Raw genomic sequence first — 18,843 nt, 5'->3', positions numbered from 1 at the left:
TAATATACATACTTACTGCCACCTACAGGTCACAGCAAGAACTGCAGTGGATGCATGGCTGTCATTCCGATTTTACTGCCAGGCCTCTTTTTGTATACAGCTGAGAGTATGCCCTATTTGTTGTTTTTATACCCCCTCTTTAAAGGGGTATTCTCATCTGGATAGTCATGTTTAATTTAATTCATCTGCCATACAGACAATTCTTGAATTGGATGTTATTAAAAAAATGTCCCTGTGTGAAGATAATTTCCCATAAATGTAGCCATGTTGTCCCTCAGAAATTAGATTGATGTCCTTGGACACGGCCACTGCTGCTGTAGTGATTTCAAAAGAAACAAATAGAATTTGTACATAAAATATCAGGAGTTACTATACGTCCCACAGCCGTCCGTGGTAATGAACAGGTAGTCGGGCACTTCATTAGAGCATGTGTGACCAAAACTGACAGGGTGCAGATGTGGTCCTTTTGAAGGTACAACATGGCTATATTTATAGAAAATTGTCTAGGTATGTTTTTTTCATAACATGCATTTGAAATGTTGGAATATGTCAGATGAATAAATTGAATGTGAATGTCCAGATGGAAATACTACATTTGGAGTCCAATAGCCTCCAGGACCAGGTGATCCACCAACTCCATGCATGTAGCATGGATGGAGCATCCCAACAAATACAAACAGCATACATTGTATAAAAATAGATACCGTATATACTCGAGTATAAGCCGACCCGAGTATAAGCCGAGGCCCCTAATTTTACCACCAAAACTGGAAAAACCCACCGACTCGAGTATAAGCCGAGGGTGTAGTATACAGCCAGCCTGCCCCCTGTAGTATGCCGGCTAGCGAAGTAAGCAAAGAGCCCGGGAGCCGCCAGTGAAGAAAGAAGAGAGGAGCGGAGCCGCTGCCGAGAATCGGGAGCTGCCGCCGAGGATCCGGACACCGGAGGGTGAGTATTATTTTTTTTTTCTTAGTTGACTCGTGTATAAGCCGAGGTGAGGTTTTTCAGCACATTTTTTGTGCTGAAAATCTCGGCTTATACACGAGTATATACGGTACTTTGGATATTATATTTTAAAGTTAAGTAACTAGCTAGGCCTATTTCACACGGACCTGGGCTTAGCACATGTTCGGCTGGAGAGCCAGAGGGATGAGCGTTGCTCACCCCTCCCCTATTCATAGCAAGGCACGGCGCCCATATGTAAGCACGGGAATAGATAAAGCATGATCTTTTCCCATGGCCGGTACTTTATGGTGACCACACATGCCTATGTGGGCACCATAGGCTTCTATGGGGACTGAAATCCATTCGCAAACTGTGTGGTTGGATATCGGCCCTTCACATGTTTGAGTAAAAGAGGCCTTCGAAAACACTAAAAAGAATCAGCAAGGGTAGGATATGTGAGCCCCCTATAAGGCATCACCCCATTTTAGCCAGCTGGAGTCAGCAGGGTTCACTGCACGTTATCAACCATTATTAATCACTAGAGCTCGTACATTCCACTAGACATCAAATCATAGAAAATTGCCTGAAAAAAATATGACTGGCAACATTTTTTTAAATTAAATGCCAGCTTCTTTTTTAACCATTTCATGAAGGAGCAGGGAGTATTACATAAGAACCAATCATGCATTTATGTGCACTGCAGCCTACCTGTTAAACAAAGATTAGCAAATATAGGGAGTAGTAAGATTAGACTATTGTGGTTTAAGTGGTTGCTACATATTCTCACCATAGCGGATCCATACACATTATTATTCTTTTCTGGTTTGCTTCAATTACATTTTTTACATCCTGGAATATTAAGGGCAACCCATAGGAGTCTTACAAGCTCCTGCCAGTAGGGGACGTGTCCACTGAGCTGTATGATTCCTGCACCAGGATGACCCCCTGATATAATAGCAGCCTCTAACACAACAAGCAACAGTGAAGTCAGATGGGCTTGACTGCAGTCACGTATGGCAGTAACCCTCAGCGAGACCCTCCTGCAGAGCATGTGCTGTGTGCATGTAACCTTTAGTCAGGGGGATGAAAGGCACAAGTCTGGTGCAAGTCTGACCAAAGTATAATTTTCAGGCCAATCGGTATGGTATCACTGAGGCATTAAAAGTTTGACAGATGCATTAAGAACATCTCCTGTTCCCCATGTTAGCACTATTACATCACAGGACATACATCAACCTTGCTAAATACAGCAAGTCACAATTATTTCATAGACTGTAAGCTCTTGGGCGCAGGGCCCTGATTCCAATTGTTACATCTGACCCTGTTATTACTCTGTAATGTCTTTGTATATGCAACCCGTGATCTGTAAATCTAGAATGGCGCTAAATAAATAATATTTATTGTCATTATTAATATTTTGAGGGAAGTATTGTTTTTTTCATTTCATCTATTATTGACTCATAAAGAACACATTTCCCACCTTTGTAATAAATAGAATTGTATGCACATTACATTATCAATAAGAACAATAGAAAAAGAAAGTGCATGTCATATTATGCTGAATGAAAGTTCAGTTTTTAGTAAATCTATAGACTGTTTTGTGATTCTTTATGTTATCAGCATAACAATATCGGAAAAGTTTTTTTACTACACTAGATCTAACTAGTCTAAGTTATCCATTACCAACCGGTGACCATCCCGCTATTTCCACACTACAACCCTGAAAATGTCATGGGTGATAAATCACACGAGACATGAAACGGTGGGATTCCTATGGTGTGACGTGTTACATTTCTGGAGATAAAAGAACTTATTTTACTGGTAAGATTTTTTTCTTATATGTATTTTTTGGTTTACACCACCAGCAATGACACAACGCTTCAGTAAAGTACCATTATGCAAAATCCTCTACAAAAAACACTGAAGAGACTGCAAAAAAACCTGAAAAAATTACCAGAAAGTTTCATGAGAAGTTCAGATGCAGCCTTGACAGAGATATCCTGTGTCAGCAGGCTTGGCTGTGTTTCCTGGGATGAGGCTTTTTCTGGCGTGCTTGAGTGCCGGGCCTCAGATTCATGGCTGTAGGTGTATCCAGACTGTGGGGACACAGAGTTGCTAAGTTCTCCATCATTAGGCTCTTCTTTAACTTTGAGAGTTAGAGGATCTTTCTGATTTGCAGCTGTGAATAGAAATCAGGGACTGGTTTAAGAAGAGAAAAGCAGCTAATATTCTGTATACTATGAGATGGTAATGGCATCCTATGTGCCAAATAAGCAATAATCACTTGGTGTTACCACATCCATGGATCCCTCCATGTGACTGGAGAGCTGATGGATAGACAAAACCTAATTAGAATAATGAAATATTGAATGACTGCGGTGCTGAGCTTCTGTTTAGTTTGCTTTTTGTGAAAACAACACCATTAAATGGTGGTCAAACATATGGGGGGGGGGGTTTATAGACAGGAGCACATTATTTAGTGATGGTGAACAACAGTGAGCAAAGTATTTATGAATCATGAATCGTATGGTAAAACTGGGTCTATGGCATAATATACTGTATTTGTTACACTTTTTAAGGCTCCTATAGGCAATATTTGTGTCATTAGTATTGTAAAACGGGGGAAAGAATGTAAAATGCCACCACATGGCACAAATACTTTCTTGATAAATATACTTATATAAGGCCCTGATCACACGATTTTAACACATGAAAATCCAGCCCATATTTCAATGAGATGCTATGGGATGATATATATCCAACTTGGGATCTACCTAAAATATAATGTCCAAGTTAAAATCTGTGTGGGGAAACCTTAAAGGACTCCTACCATAAGTTTACTGATGCTAGATGTGACCTAATAAGAAGTCCCTGAGGAACAAACTCCATAGGCTGCGATTGCAGGAATATAGAATTATACAAGTTATGCTAATTACCCTGGAGCACTCCAGCTACGTCACCAGAGCGCAGAAATCCGACCATGGTCACACAGGTGCACGGCTCGTTAGTATCACAGAGAGTAATCAGAGCTGTGTGTTATAATGAGTCGTGCACCTGTGTGACCATGGTCACTTTCTAAAGGACAGCAAGCAGAGATAGAAAAAACCCCGCAAGGAATGGACACAGATAGTATATTGAAAATGTGTATAATTTGTTATCTATGACCTCCTACCTTCTGATATCAACTTTTAAAATTATGGTAATGATTCCGAAGGGCCCCTGTAGGGTACTAGACCATCTCCATGCTTAGGGTGAAGGGCGAGTGGAGGGGGCCTCAGGGAAGCTGCTCACATAGATGGACTCTGGTAATACCCCCAGGAGTCCTTCTGGCCCAAGATCACAAATATGAGATTATCACAGTCACAATGCCTGGATCTATGCGTTTGATGTTAGTTCCCTGTTCTTTTTATATAAAAACTGTTTAACCTGTATCTTATACAATGTGTTATGACCAATACACAGTCCAAGTAAGGAATCGCTAGGTAAGAAAACAGATGACAAGCCAAGTCAATCTTAAAAAAATAACAATAAGCTTCGGATAAGTGCCGGATGGTCAGGGATATTACATATACAAGTAGAAAGGGTTTGAATTAAATATACCATTACTGTAGTTATAACTCACTACATTTTGTACTGTTATATTGCAGGCAAACAGCAAGAATAATAATTGTGCAGCATCTGCAGGGCCTAGGAAGAAGGTCTGATGCAGTGGAAATGAAAAGTCATTGTGACTTGGACAAGGCAAAATGTAAAGTCTAATATGATCTCCTTGGGCTTTGTCCAATGTAATATGTCACACTGAGTGTGTATTCAATTTGCAACAGAAGCCAAGGGTTGAAACACTAAATTGTAATAAAAGTCTCCCTGAACTATTTGAGCCCATGGCTTATAATCACGTTTGGACCATTGTCAGTATTTAATCAAATTTAGCGCGTTCCATCAGCACTTTAATTATTATAGCTCTTACCGTTTAGATGTGAATTGTGGAGTCGCAAACTCTTGGAACAGGAAGGAGACGATTTAAAGGAAATGTATCACCTTTGTTTTACTCATAGCCATCGGGTACTGATATTTATTTTATTCATTCATGTTTGATTTTTGATGTTTCGTCGTTTTATTTTAACTATATTCTGTACATGTTTATGTGGTATGCTGTATTGCCTATGCAATAGTGTGATAACAAAAAGCCTCTCTGTCTCCCCGTGGTCACTGATGGCTGTACAGAGGGAGTAATAACAGTAAATAACTCTGATCTTTCTTCCGGAAGTCACATTAAGTCTTCCCACTGACATACTGGTGTGTGTCCCCTCTGGCAGGATCTTCTCTTCTTTTGGCTACTTATAGGAAAAAAAGGCTTTAAAGATTATGCAAATTAGACTGAGGGCTCCAGGCTCTATTAACACCTATGTAGACAGAGCCCCTCTGGCTAATTTGCATAATTTGTAAAGCTGTTTAACTTAAAAGTTATTCCGTTTTCCGATATACTTTCTGTTTAAATTCCTTATGGGTTTCAACATCCCTGCTTGCTGTCAATCTATAGAAAGCTTCATTGTTTATTTCCTGTGGACAGAAATCTGACCATGGTCACACAGGTGCACGGCTCGTTATAGCACACAGCTCTGATTACCTTTTCATACCAACAAGCCGTGCACCTGTGTGACCATGGTCAGATTTCTGTCCACTGGAAGTAATCGTAGAAGCTTCTTATAGAATGACAGCAAGCAGAGATCTAGTAAACGTGAGGAATTCATACAGAAAGTATATTAAAAAAATGTTTAATTTTTCATCATGCAAACAATAACATTAATTTGCCGAAATGAGAACACCCCTTTAATCTGCTGACAAATTATGAGAAACATAGAAACAGTAGCTCCTTTGGAATTTTAGTTGCAAAAAATAGTTATGAAGGCATGGATAAATGTCTACTACTCCTCTGTAAAACCTGACCGAAGCTATTCTAGGTCAGTCTCGCTGGAACTAGCAGTGTCCAATGTGCGAGCAGCACAAAGATAGTTAACAGTGTCTCAATTTGCCAAAAGCTGCACTCTTCTGGCTAACGTTTTCCCCATGGAAAAAGACAAGTATATCACAATCGTAGTAACTCTTCATTTGTTCCGACAAACAGTTGTCAAATGTATAAAGATGTCTCTAGCTTTTGTTGGTACATAAATGAATGCCCCAGAAGGCAGCGGAAAAGTCACCTCCACTGTGGAGCTACATCCGACCTTACACATGATGCATACATGGGTCCTTATTCTTATATATGATACATTGTACATATGGAAAGGCCTCCTATCCAATTCAGACAGTCCCCGGGTTACGTACAAGATAGGTTCTGTAGGTTTGTTCTTAAGTTGAATTTGTTTGGAAGTCCAAACTGTATATTTTATCATTGTAGATCCAGACAAATATTTTTTGGTCTCTGTGACAATTGGATTTTTAAATGTTGGATTTTCATAAGAACCAGGATTAAGAATAAATCTTTATTGCAGACACCTCTGATAACTGTTATAGCTGATTATTGTAGCCTAAGGCTAAAGTACAATAAATTACCAACATCCAGAGGGCCGTTTGTAACTAGGGGTCGTATGTAAGTCGGGTGTTCTTAAGTAGGGAATTGCCTGTATATCTGTACTATAAGGACCTGCTAACATTTCATGCATCACTTAAGTGTAAACTGATGTTATTATAACTATTATGAGTTGTTATTATTATGTAAAGCTTTTGGAAGTTGTGAAATTTCTGAGGAGACAATAAAAAGGTTGAGCACCACTTGTTAGTAATATTACTCATGATGTAATATTACTATATTTGTCTCAATTGGCTCCTTAAGCACAGAAATCAGGGGCTGTAATGATTTTTTTTTATATAAATAATCTTCTAGTAACACTATATATGCCTAGGAGTTATAATTTTGTAATACTGAAATTTTTCTTGATAATCCTTCTCGGCTAAAAAACAATCGGAGGAGTATTTTTACCATTATGAAAATAAATGTTAGTGCAACCTCTAGGCCCCCTGACATAACTTAGTATTGGCAATAGAAATACAAAATATTAGGGCTCATTCACGTGAAAGTAATGGGGACCAATATCTGGCAGCACCATTCGCGTCCAGATATCGGTCCCCACTGACATCTGTGGCCACAGTACGATGAGCACACGTCGTCTCACCGCATCATGACCAGAGAAATATAGGACATGCACTATATTTCGGCATGTTACAGCGCCGGCTTACCCTGATTAAGGTATACAATTGTGGTCGACTTCAGAAGAGACACCAATTAAGGCTGAAACATGTTTTAGCCTACAGGATGGATACCAACTACAGTTAAGGGAGAGTTGTACTGCCTCTACTGGTATAAAGGTGCACTACATCCAAGGTCTGGGATAACACACCCTGGGAGCAGCTCATGGCTGGTTCTAATCCAATATCAATTTATGAAGGTTATATTTTATAAGGAAAAAGAAAACTAGAATGTTCCTTCTTCATGTAATGTTGGATTCACACCATTCTTGTTGCTGATACGTGCATTGCTAAAATAGAAACTTCTGTATATGACTGGGTATTGACCGAGGCTATAAAAATAGATTAAGGGAACAAACAGAGGAAGGATATAACAATTACCAGAGAAAGCATCAGGTCATCTTTGAGGTCAAAGAGTAAATGGAAAAAATATCAAGAGCGAACTGTTTCTTTAATTTAATTTTAAAGTCAGCAAGCAAAGCCGTGTGTTAGTGTATGGCAGTAATGTAAAATCTCTGCAACCCAAACAAACTAAACCCTAATGATCTGCTCGCTTGGCTTGCTTTCTCAATACTACTACAACTGACCTACTCAGTCCTGGTAGGCCTAGGGGGAAATCAAACTCTTCCTTACATTAAAGGGAGGTCTCATCTGTACATTAAAGTAAAGGGAGCTACCTCTAATAGGTGAAAATGAAATCAATGTACACTGGCAGGAACTTTACATCATGACATTGTAAGGTGGTATGGAAAGGGCTCAAGACCAGCTGCATACATGGTGGGTTTTAATAAATACCTGATACTAACACCCACAATCGGTGTTGGAACAGAATGAGGGTCTTAACTGGTTATATGACAGTGGTGCCGCCATCTTCGATGGGTGCTAAACAGTTGCCTAGACAGTAAATTTACAACACACTGCAATATTGTATTACTTTATCAGTGTTGAGGACCCCTAGGGTTAAAAAAAAATAAAAGTATAACCCAAACCCTAAAACAGAAATTAAAAAAAACTATAAACTTATCAGGTATTCTCATTTCCCAAAATCTGGCATAATTTAAAAGTGATTATTCCCTGCGGTGAACCCCACAACGGGGGAAAAAAACATCCAAAATTCTGAATTATCACTTTTTTTTGCACACATAAAAATTTAAATGTAAAGTCACCAAAATGTTATCAATGAAGATGTTAACTCATCCTGCAAAAAAATGACACCTTACACAGCTCTGTACAATAAAGTATATAAAAAAGTTATCAGCGTATGAATATGGTGATATGGGTCTATAAGCACACAGGGACGGGCTTCGGCCTGATGGCATAGGCCTTCCCATGGAAACCAACACCCGGTATTTTGCATTGTGTAAATGCCATTGTGATAGTCATTCTTATTGCCCAAAAACCTGCTACCTTTCTTGACCCACAGTTTTGTGACCCCCAGTCTTTATCTAAGTAGTTGGAGGTGTTTTATAGATGTTGTTACAATTTGTACCTAAAATTAAAAATATTTTTTTTTCCCAATAAAATGATGCTTGAGCTGCCAAAATTTTAATTTTCACAAATTGTTAAAGAAAATGCACTCCACAGTTTGTTAAACAATTTTTCCTTAAAAAAGGAAATATACGTGTGACTGAAAACTGCTTTAGTAGACAGGAAAGGCCGGGAAGGATAAGAACATTACCGGGTTACAGCCCCCGGGTTACATACAAGATAGGTAATGTAGGTTTGTTCTTAAGATGAACATGAATATTTTGTAATCTTAACTCCAGACAAGTTATTTTTTGTTCCTTGTCACTATTGGATTTTCAAAATGTTGTGTTGACAAGGGAACAAGGATTAACAATAAAGCTTCATTACAGACACCTTATAGCTGATCATTGCAGCCTGGGACTAAAGTTCAGAAAATTACCAGCTTCTAGAGAGGTGACCAGAGGTAATAGTGGGCAGAGAGGTCCGTCTAGGGGACGTCTGTAAGTAGGGTGTCCTTAAAAGAAACCTACCATCATGAGGAATCTACCATAAGAAGTAGATATGATGGTAGATCCCTCCTATCTGCCTCTGCCCTAATCTGTAATTAAATAATCCTTAAACTTTATCAAATTTGTGAAAAAATGTTATTTTAGTAATATGTAAACTAACTGCAGAGGCTACTGAGGAGTGTACTAGCCTTAGTTTCCAGTGCCCGGCCAGGCAAGGACACACCCCAGTAGCCTCTGCAATTAATGTACATATTAATAATATAAGGTTTTTTAACAATTTAGAATAGATTTCAGGATTATTAAATTATAGATTAGGGCAGAGGCAGGAAGGAGGAATCTACCATCAGATCTACAGGAATTCCTGTACCCCACAGGTTATTTCCAAAAAGAAATTTCCAATGGTGCAAAGCGAAAATCATTTTAGTGCCCAATATGCTGTACCCAAGTGTGATGGCTTGGGAATAACCTTAACCCAGGAGTTTAATAAAGCAAAGAAGTGGAATATTCTTGAATAGTCAAGTCATTCACCTGATCTCAACCCATTGAGCCACATTTCACTTGGAAGGTCACAAACAAACATCAATTGAAGGAGTTCAAAACTTGAGGCAATCATTCCAAACAAAGGGTTTTATTCAGAGTTATTTAAGTTGCCCAATAACTTTTGAGCCCCTTTAAATAAGGGGTAGTGTTTAAAAAATCCTTAGTTCCTCATATTATTATGCATTATTTTGATCAACCCACTAAATTAAAGCTAGAAGTCTCAAATTTAACGGCATATGAATAGTTTTGTTAAAGTTTCACTGTGGTAATGTACAAAACCAAAAATGAGAAAATTTTTTTGTCTCTGTCCGAATATTTATGAACCTAGCTGTACGACAGGGCTAAGGAGTGAAAAAGCAGCAGGGGCCCTTTTAGGCCTAACTTGGTGATTTACCCCACAGGAGCTTTTAAAAACTGGACAATGGCTGGAGGACATTGAAAAATAGCTATTTTTTTTATACTTTTGCCAGATATCTTGCCATATTAGGGTGTCAGATGGTTACAGCTGACAACTGCTGGCTAAGAAGCTCCTGAGGCGTACAACGATTTACACGTCGCAACAGATGACTGTGTTCGCTGCCCTAAGGGTAGGGCATTTGCTATCTAAGGGTTAAAGATGGAGCGGCAACAAATAGTATCAGAATCTAAAGATACACAATGCATCATATTATTTATGCTTTTTTAGGATACTGTTTTCATACCTTTGATAAGAAAGCTGTTCAATATTGTTCATCCTGATGCCGGTTTACTACAGAAATAACTATGGTTGTTCACTTTGATTGGTGAGGTGAAGCGGGACCAAGGACACACATAAAAGCAAGTAAACAACACCATGTCTGTCTGTAGCCAGCGCCCGGCGAGGAGAGGTAGGCCAGCCCGCTCTGCAAGGATTGTCCAAGGACAAAAAACCCCAAAACATTGACAATCTGATTTTTCTGTTCAATTCCTTAAAATTGTATAATTGATAAAACTTATTTTAATAGGACACTTAGTATTGGCATCAAAGTTGAAATTCTGGAAATTGCTTAAATTTCCAATAAACAATATTCCAATAAAAGATATAGAACGGCTTATGTGTTCTAAGATTTTTGGTGGATTTAAAACAACATTTTCTAGTGTGAGCCGAGATGTGGAGTATAAATATAATACATTTCTTCAAAGTGATGGATAGAAAAAGCCTCTTTCACATAAAAGCCAGTGTTCACGTTTACATTGCCATCCAAATGCTGCATCTGAGTGAAGAAACATATTACAGATACATCCTTCAACCCCTGTGACTTTATATCACGTTGCTAGGCAACAAAGCTTATAGGTCAGGTGCAGGGACCTTTAGTAAGTCACCATGAAATGGCTAGGCCTTTTGCATAAATGAAACACATTTGCATGTGTCTCCTGGCATATCAGTATTTCAATAGATTTCTCACTGTGCAATCTGATGTATAGAGTTCATTCTGACAGCCGGCTCTGACCTTTTCTATTGCACTATTGTTCAGATTCTCAAGACCAAATGTGATTTCAATTCCTTGCTTGTGATTTACTGTATTTGAGGTTCATGACGACAATGACTGTTTCGCACATATAGACCAGCAAAGCCAAATAAGTGCGTCACAGACCTGATAGACCAAGGCAAGGCAAGATCATGACTGCTGCAGTATGTTTTATAATGGGCAATAGTGTAAAAGCCATCAGAACACTACGTATATAAACAGCTTAAAGGAAAAGAGGAAATACACAATAAATAGTAGTACAGTGGAACTGTGGACTACAACTAAACTTGGTTTGTAAGACAAGATTGCAATTTCCAAAAATTGTAATTTGCATCACGTAACTCCCCACCCTGTACTGTACTATACAGAGGAAAGAAAAAACAACAGGCGCTGCCTAGTGCAAATAAAAGTGATTTCCTTCGAGTGTATATGAATTCTTATGTATATTCTGCTCACCTTGTCACAACACTGTCAGATCACGTTTTTGGGTGCTGCCCCGTCCTTGCCCGTGGGTGATTTGCTCTCCTCAGGTTGTAGAGAATCCATAGGTGGATCCAAAAAATGTGGAGTTTAATTTCCTCAATGAATACCAGATAAAAAATAGGGACTTCTTCTGGCGCAGCCCAAGGAATCACGGCTATATGTAAAGCTCAATCGTGACTCAATTTAATATTACAATCAGGATAAAATACATACAGATAAAATCGGAAGAATAAAAATGACAACGCGTTTCGCGCCACAACCGGCGCTTCGTCAGGTCTACAGATTTTACCTGTATGTATTTTATCCTGATTAATATTGAGTCACGATGGAGCTTTACGTATAGTCGTGATTCCTTGGGCTGCGCCAGTAGAAGTCCCTATTTTTTATCTGGTATTCATTGGGGAAATTACGCTCCACATTTTTTGGATCCACCTATGCATCCTGTACTGTACTGTACCACAGTCTCTCACAAAACTGTATAAGACAATATTGATGTAGAAAAAATAACGGGGCTAGATGTTGTACATTATCCTTGTGGTAAGAGAACTAGCTGGAGCAGCATCTTACTACCCTTTGCCCTGATTGCCATTAGATAAAATCACAGGAACAGTGACAACCCCTAAAGCCTCTGACAATATGGCTAATAATCTCCACGGTTAAAGACAGATTTTTTTTTCCTAGGAAATGTCCCCATTTTTGGACTGTTAAATAACATGTCCCTCCATGCAGGAAAAGCTTCACAGAAGAGATGTTTAAGCAATTAACAGATTTGTACCGATGCTTTCTTTAACCAGTTCAAGACTATTAACCTCACTTCTTGATCATATTACTTTTTTTGTACATGACAATACAGTGCATCTGGAAAAAATAATGAATCTTCATTATTTGTATTTTTTCTTGATAAAAAGTGTGTCTTATAGTCCAAAAAATACAAGAATTATTCTATCTTTGCTCCTACAGTTGTGAGTCTGTTCCTACTGGAATACATATACTGGTTTGGTTTTAATCCCACACCATGTCATTAAGGTTAAGCTTCCTGAAAATAATGCTTTATGGGACTGCCTTACAAGGTAGCAAAAGAGGTATGATTTTCCTTGTCCAAACTAGGAAAACTTATAGATAATGGGAAATAAGCAAATATCTCCTCCGCAAACAATGATCCAGCTTTTCTTTTTACATCCATGTTACTTGACCTCAGAGAGGTTATATAGGATGGGGAGAGTACCTATCCCACATTGCATTAGATGTACACTTTCGGCACATAGTAGGGGCGTGTCCAGAGCTCAACCCTTTTGGTGTTCTGCGACAACCCTGCTGTCGTAAGTATTGCATAGGCCTGTGCCATTGAATCAAGAAATTATGGGGTTGTGGATGAAGAGTCCTGGAGAGATCACATACAGATATTTCTGAGAGTCTCTTTTCCTAGACAGGAAAGCCATAGCTTTGCACTGGATGGCACCTCAACCTCTTTCTATGTGAAGGAAACTGAACAATTTGGTTGTCCCGTTTAACCATTTGGTGTATAAAAGTAGAGGTTACCTGGACAAGTTCCAAAACACTTGGGGTTTGTGGTGTGAGTTTCCAATTCTTTCATTTCCATGTGCGTTTTTGCTGGTCCATGTGTGATATGAAATAGCATTTTGCTGTATACTTGACATTAATAAAATTAGTTTCCAGATACAGTTGCAAACGGCTTGTGGGTTTCACAGTAAAAATTTTCTGTAAAACAACTCATCTCTGAGCATAATAAACAGAATTAAATAAACTTTCTCTGACTCTTCCCTTAATAATATTATGGAGACAATGGTGCTGTATGTCCGGGGCCTACAAAAGTTGCTATTTTGTAGAAAATGTCAAATGATTAAAAGGCAAAATCTAATCACAGTTCATCATGTAGACAGTTACCTCCTACTCCCGATTTTTTTTCCCTCCATTTAAAATGTGATCTTTATAACCATTGAATCCTCTCTCCGCCTGCATTCAAAGGTCAAAAGCGCCACACTCTCCAAGGAGCAAGGATCAAGGGACATGAGAACTAAGCTTTTCCAGGAACACATCGGCCGACATTAAAAGGAAAAATAAAAAAGAACAATATACTGTAATATTTTCAGCTACGAGTCATTCCGCACATGACATTTAGTAAAATGTGACTCGTATTTTTCACAAGCCAATTACCATCCATTTAAGAGCTCTGTCAATCTCCCGAGACCTCTAATGTATCTGTTATCATCACATGGACAAAAAAACTAAACAAAAAAAACTTAAAAATTAAAAAAAAAATTCTATTTCTAAAACACCAAAACAGATTTATTTTAACTATAAATGTGAATTCATTACTATTCTACTGCTTCGCTGGCTAAACTCTGCCAGCTCATAATTTGAGTAATTTGCTGGAATATGGTTGGTCAAAGGGTAAATGCAAGAGAGATAGGCGATATTGTACAGCCGCAAAATGATCAAGCTTTGAACAGAGCTGGACTATTATTCACAGATGTATAGCGGCTTTTATAATGGTGCATCAGTAATTTAACAAAGTTTTAGTGAACCGTTCCCAGCTCGCTCGCCTTTGTCTCCTGACAATGATGTGTTTAAAGATGCTGAATGGTTATTGTATTTGATGCTGCCCAATCTGAAGTATAACCCCTTGACTAGCTTTTACATTTTATAGTTATACATTACTCTTTATTTAAGCATAGCAACCATGTGCATCCTCTTTCCAGTCTATTAGGGATATTACCAAGCAGAGAAGCAGGTCATTACTAGTGTATAATGGCGGGAGGGAATTAGGTATCGTGGGTCGGGGCTGTCTAAACTGTGAAATACAAACCATTGGAGACATTTGTTTTGTATCTGAAAGCTTTTTATAATCAGGTTTTATAGCAGCTATACGCCATTGTTTTTCCAGCACTGCCTGTGCTATAGCCATGTATTCCCCGTCTCTTGAATAGCTCACATATTAGGATAGTTGTAAGCGTTATACACATATCACTGCAGTACAGAGCTGGGTGTGCAGTATGGCTCCTGACTCGTGCCAGGATGAGCAATAACATCAGTCTTAAAATGTAGCAAATTTATCTCAGTTGGCTCAGGCTGTACCACAGATCTGATGCATCTTTAGGTTTTCTATTCTAGTTTATACCGTGTATTAAGTGGCTTATTTAGCGTGAAACTCTGCAGCGCAATTTGGCACGGTTTAGGTCATACCCCTTTATAGAGCTGGAAAACATAAACGGTAAAGCTGGGCACTGTGTATTATCTTATTATGGTAGCTCTGCTTTACAATAATAATAATAATTTAATAATTATTTATTTATATAGTGCACACAGATTACGACAGTCCCTGTCCCCAATGGGGCTCACACATGGTGATCTTTTTAATTTTCTGGCAAAGCTGCACCAAATTTTTCATCCTCTGTGTGTACTCCATTGGACCTAGCGGAAGATTCTATCCTCCTTCTTCGTTCTGTATTATTTTTTTAACTAACTTGTTTCTAATCTTCTTCTTTGTCCTGCTAAGGTCGACTTTGGCCACATTCAAACAACCACAATGGGGTGCGTGATCTGGCTGCACAAATTGCGACCAGATAAGAGCCCCCATTGAGATCTATGGCACCAGGGCTTAGAGAGGTGAGCACATGATGTCTCACACCTCAACGCAACCGAACCGGGTAGCTAGGCCGCAACATATAGGACATGTCCTATATTTGGGCAGATTTGCAGCATGGCAATGGTCAAGGGAGGGAAAAGGTGAAGGGCTCTTTACCCCCACATTTCTCCAACCAGACCTGTGCTCGCCAAGGATCCGATCGGGGAGAGCACATGGCCCTGTGAATGTAACTATAGGACACCTGACTTACAATTTCTAATAACAGACGGACTTCTCTCCCCACTGTGACCTCTAATGAAGGTCTCTGTACTCTGGGGCTAAAGTTTAGGAAGTTACCAGCTTCTAATGATCAACTGCACAGGTGTCCGTAATAAAGCCTCATGATTAAAGGAAACCCACCACTTCCGATGGTGGGTATAAGCAGCAAATGCCGTGCACCAGCTCAGGGTGAGCTGGTGCCGGCGCTTACTTTTGTTATGTTTTTAAACCGATATAAGGCTTTTAAACGATTTATTAATCTTTATATATGCACGCGACCACTTCCTATTCAGGCGCACAAAGTGGTCACGCACATGGTGCGCCGAGCACGTACCATGGTGCAGTGCAGCCACTTCGTATATTAAAGATTAATAAAGGGTTAAATGCTTCGTATCGTTTTAAAAACATAACGAAAGTAAGCGCCGGCACCCTGAGCTGGTGCACGGCATTTGCTGCTTATACCCAGCATCGGAAGTGGTGGGTTTCCTTTAATACTCATTCCCTTGCCAAGCCAAAATGATCAAAATCCCATTTTCATAGGGAACAAAAAATACTTTGGCTGCAGTTGCAATGACAAAATATACCTGTCCTGAGTTGTTTTCTTTAAGTGTTAGTCTAGTGGCGACAAGTTTTGCCCTTTCCAAGGGATAGAGGATAACTTCCTAATCAGTTGGAGGGACTGGGGGTCCATTGTACCCCTAAATAATTAGAGCAGCTAGTGGCACACATGCTTCATGCTGTATTCATTCCTATGGGACTGATAAAAATAACCAGGTGGAATACTAATATACTTCAGTCAATGCCATAAGCTTATATTCTACCTGTCGCTCCATTCCGTTCTCTTGACCAATCATCAAGTTATCCCCCATCATCTTGAAAAAGGATACCCTATGACTTAAATACCCCTTTAAGTTTTCAAGTAATCCCTGTATTACTTAATAACTTAAGGAACTATTGTGTATCATTGAATATGAAAACTTTCAATCATGAGACTCCTGCATTTTAGTCCCACATTCTCAACTTTTGCCCATATTTACAATGATCTGATACAATGATGTGAAACCACACATTAAAATGGCCATATTTCAGTCAATGCACACCAAAGTTTGAGTATTCTGTTTCCATAGCCTATAATATTATATGGTCTCACTTCCCAGGAATGGATGATGGAATTCCTTAACATATTGTATATGTAACACTTTTACCATGGTTTGAAGAGAATAGATAAAAAGAAATGAGATTTCATACCTGATAACTTCATCAGAAAATCAGAAGCCGTTCTGACAGAGATATCCTGACTGAAAAGAGAAGATGGGCATGTAACAAAGTCCAAGGAGTCCTTCAGCTTCATGCTGCTGTTGCTGTTCGGTCTATCAGGGAAGGGCATCATGGAGGGGCAGTCATTGTCTTTAGGTTCCTCCTTGATAGGTAGTGAACTCCCAGACGATGAATTGATCTGACACAAGTTATCTGGAAGCAGAGAGCTCTGCGCAGGTGAAGCACTCCCTTCATCATGGCTGCCCAAGGAATTATTACAAGGTGATCCTTTATTCTCAGTGTCGCTAGGCTCTTCCTTCACCTTGGCTTCAGCCCGAAGAAAGTGCTGATGGCAGCGCATGTGAAGCTTCAGGCTGAAATGGCGTGAAGAGGTGAAAGGGCAGAGCTGACACTGGAAGGTCTCTCCTCGGTCTTGGTGCTGGTGGACCTAGTGAGGAGTCAATTGTAAAAAAAAAAAAAGTTATATATTAGAATACATTTTTTTTTTACTGTTTTTAAATAACTTTTTGAGTTATCTCCATTATTATTACAATTATTGTAGTCCCACTACTAGATTTGAATCACTACTAGATGTGATTGTTTGGTCTCTGTACCTCTGTATGGCAGTAAATTGTGAATTCATTGATGTTCTATTACACACTGCATTTGGTTTATTACAGGTTCTCTGTGTTTGCATATTGTTCGGATATGCCATCACCGCATGATCAGCAAGCGTATGACCTCAGGGCACCTCACTAATCCCAAGAATAAATGGGCAACCCCTTCAAGCTGTCTCTTCTGCACAATAGTGCCCAGCCATCCATTGTGTTGGGAACAGCTTTGCTACTACCTTCAAGTACATACAGCCAAGCTTCAGTTTTCTGCATTGCCCGTGTGGCCGAGAGCTGGACTATGCCAGAGAGCACTGCAACCAATCATGGGCCAATTGTATTTTTAGGATCAGTATAGGTTCTAGAGGCCAGACCTCAACAGCTGTCCTAGAACATAGAAACATTACTTAAAAAGGTGCACATTGGAATAATAATAATGACGTAATTTTGTAGTACCGGCTACAACACTTTGCTCTGTATTTTATTGGTCCTGCTTTCTGTCAGAGAGGGTAGAGGTTCCAGACAGGAATAACAGTGCTCTGGATGCTACAGACACACTTTTGGGGCACTAACCGCCTCATTAGCATACAGTTTGCAAGACTTTCTTAGAAATAGCATAATGAAATAATAAAGGTATTTTCGAAAATCACAGTTTCCAGCACATTATAAGGCTTGTTGAGATGTTAAAATCTTGTATCTTGTCTTCTCTGTCTGTCCTATTTGATAAGAACATAAGAATTAACATGTTTTAGTTGTGCTTCACACCTAGTAGCTACTTAGAAGTAGATTTTGGCATAGATAGTATTTCAGAATCCTGCAAAATATAGTTAAAGGGAAGCAGTCACCAAGTTTTACCCTAATTAATTACAATCCTCCCCCGTATGAAATGTCCCTTCTAACAAGTCCTGCAAATATGAGTCTTCTGTGTCAAGCTTAGTGGTTGCAGTTGGAGGGTCACTACAGAAGCCTCTATCTTTGCTTCTCTTGTTCCTAGAAACATGCTTTATGAGTCATATTAAAGATAAGAATCTCATCTTTCATATTTCATCAAGCTAATTGTTCTGTGGGCATACAGGTCCAAGCTTGCATTTCCAGCTATGTTTTTAGCTTCCTGGGTTTTTGGATCCGTAGCTCACAAACCATAAGAGACGGTAGGGTAGGCAAATTTCTGTTAAAGTGGAGTAAAACCTGGCGACACAAACCATATATACTCGAGTATAAGCCGAGGCAACTAATTTTACCACAAAAAATGGGAAAATTTATTGACTCAATTTATTGACTAGGGTGTATTGGTCACAGCCACCAGCCAGTATATAGCCAGCCGGCCCCCAGTAGTATATAGCCAGACGGCCCCCAGTAGTATATAGCCAGACGGCCCCCAGTAGTATATAGCCAGACGGCCCCCACCAACTCCTTACCCCCAGTATGCCCAG

The 18,843-nt window shown here is 39.3% G+C and overlaps 1 protein-coding gene across 4 annotated transcripts in view; it reads right to left on the bottom strand.

Moving 5' to 3' along the window:
• The window catches only part of ZNF827 (zinc finger protein 827), an 89,572-nt gene that overhangs the window by 38,853 nt on the left and 31,876 nt on the right, over positions 1 to 18,843 (bottom strand). For all 4 annotated transcript variants that reach the window (XM_072121782.1, XM_072121790.1, XM_072121799.1 and 1 more), the window contains exons 4-5: positions 16,791 to 17,247; positions 2,900 to 3,124 (exon numbers count right to left, since the gene is read on the bottom strand). In XM_072121782.1, coding sequence (XP_071977883.1) covers positions 2,900 to 3,124; positions 16,791 to 17,247 — 682 coding nt within the window. The remainder of the gene's footprint in view (positions 1 to 2,899; positions 3,125 to 16,790; positions 17,248 to 18,843) is intronic.

This window comes from Engystomops pustulosus, chromosome 1, assembly GCF_040894005.1.
Source record: "Engystomops pustulosus chromosome 1, aEngPut4.maternal, whole genome shotgun sequence".
Classification (NCBI taxonomy): Eukaryota; Metazoa; Chordata; class Amphibia; order Anura; family Leptodactylidae; genus Engystomops; species Engystomops pustulosus.
This window is presented reverse-complemented; position numbering and strand designations above follow the sequence as displayed.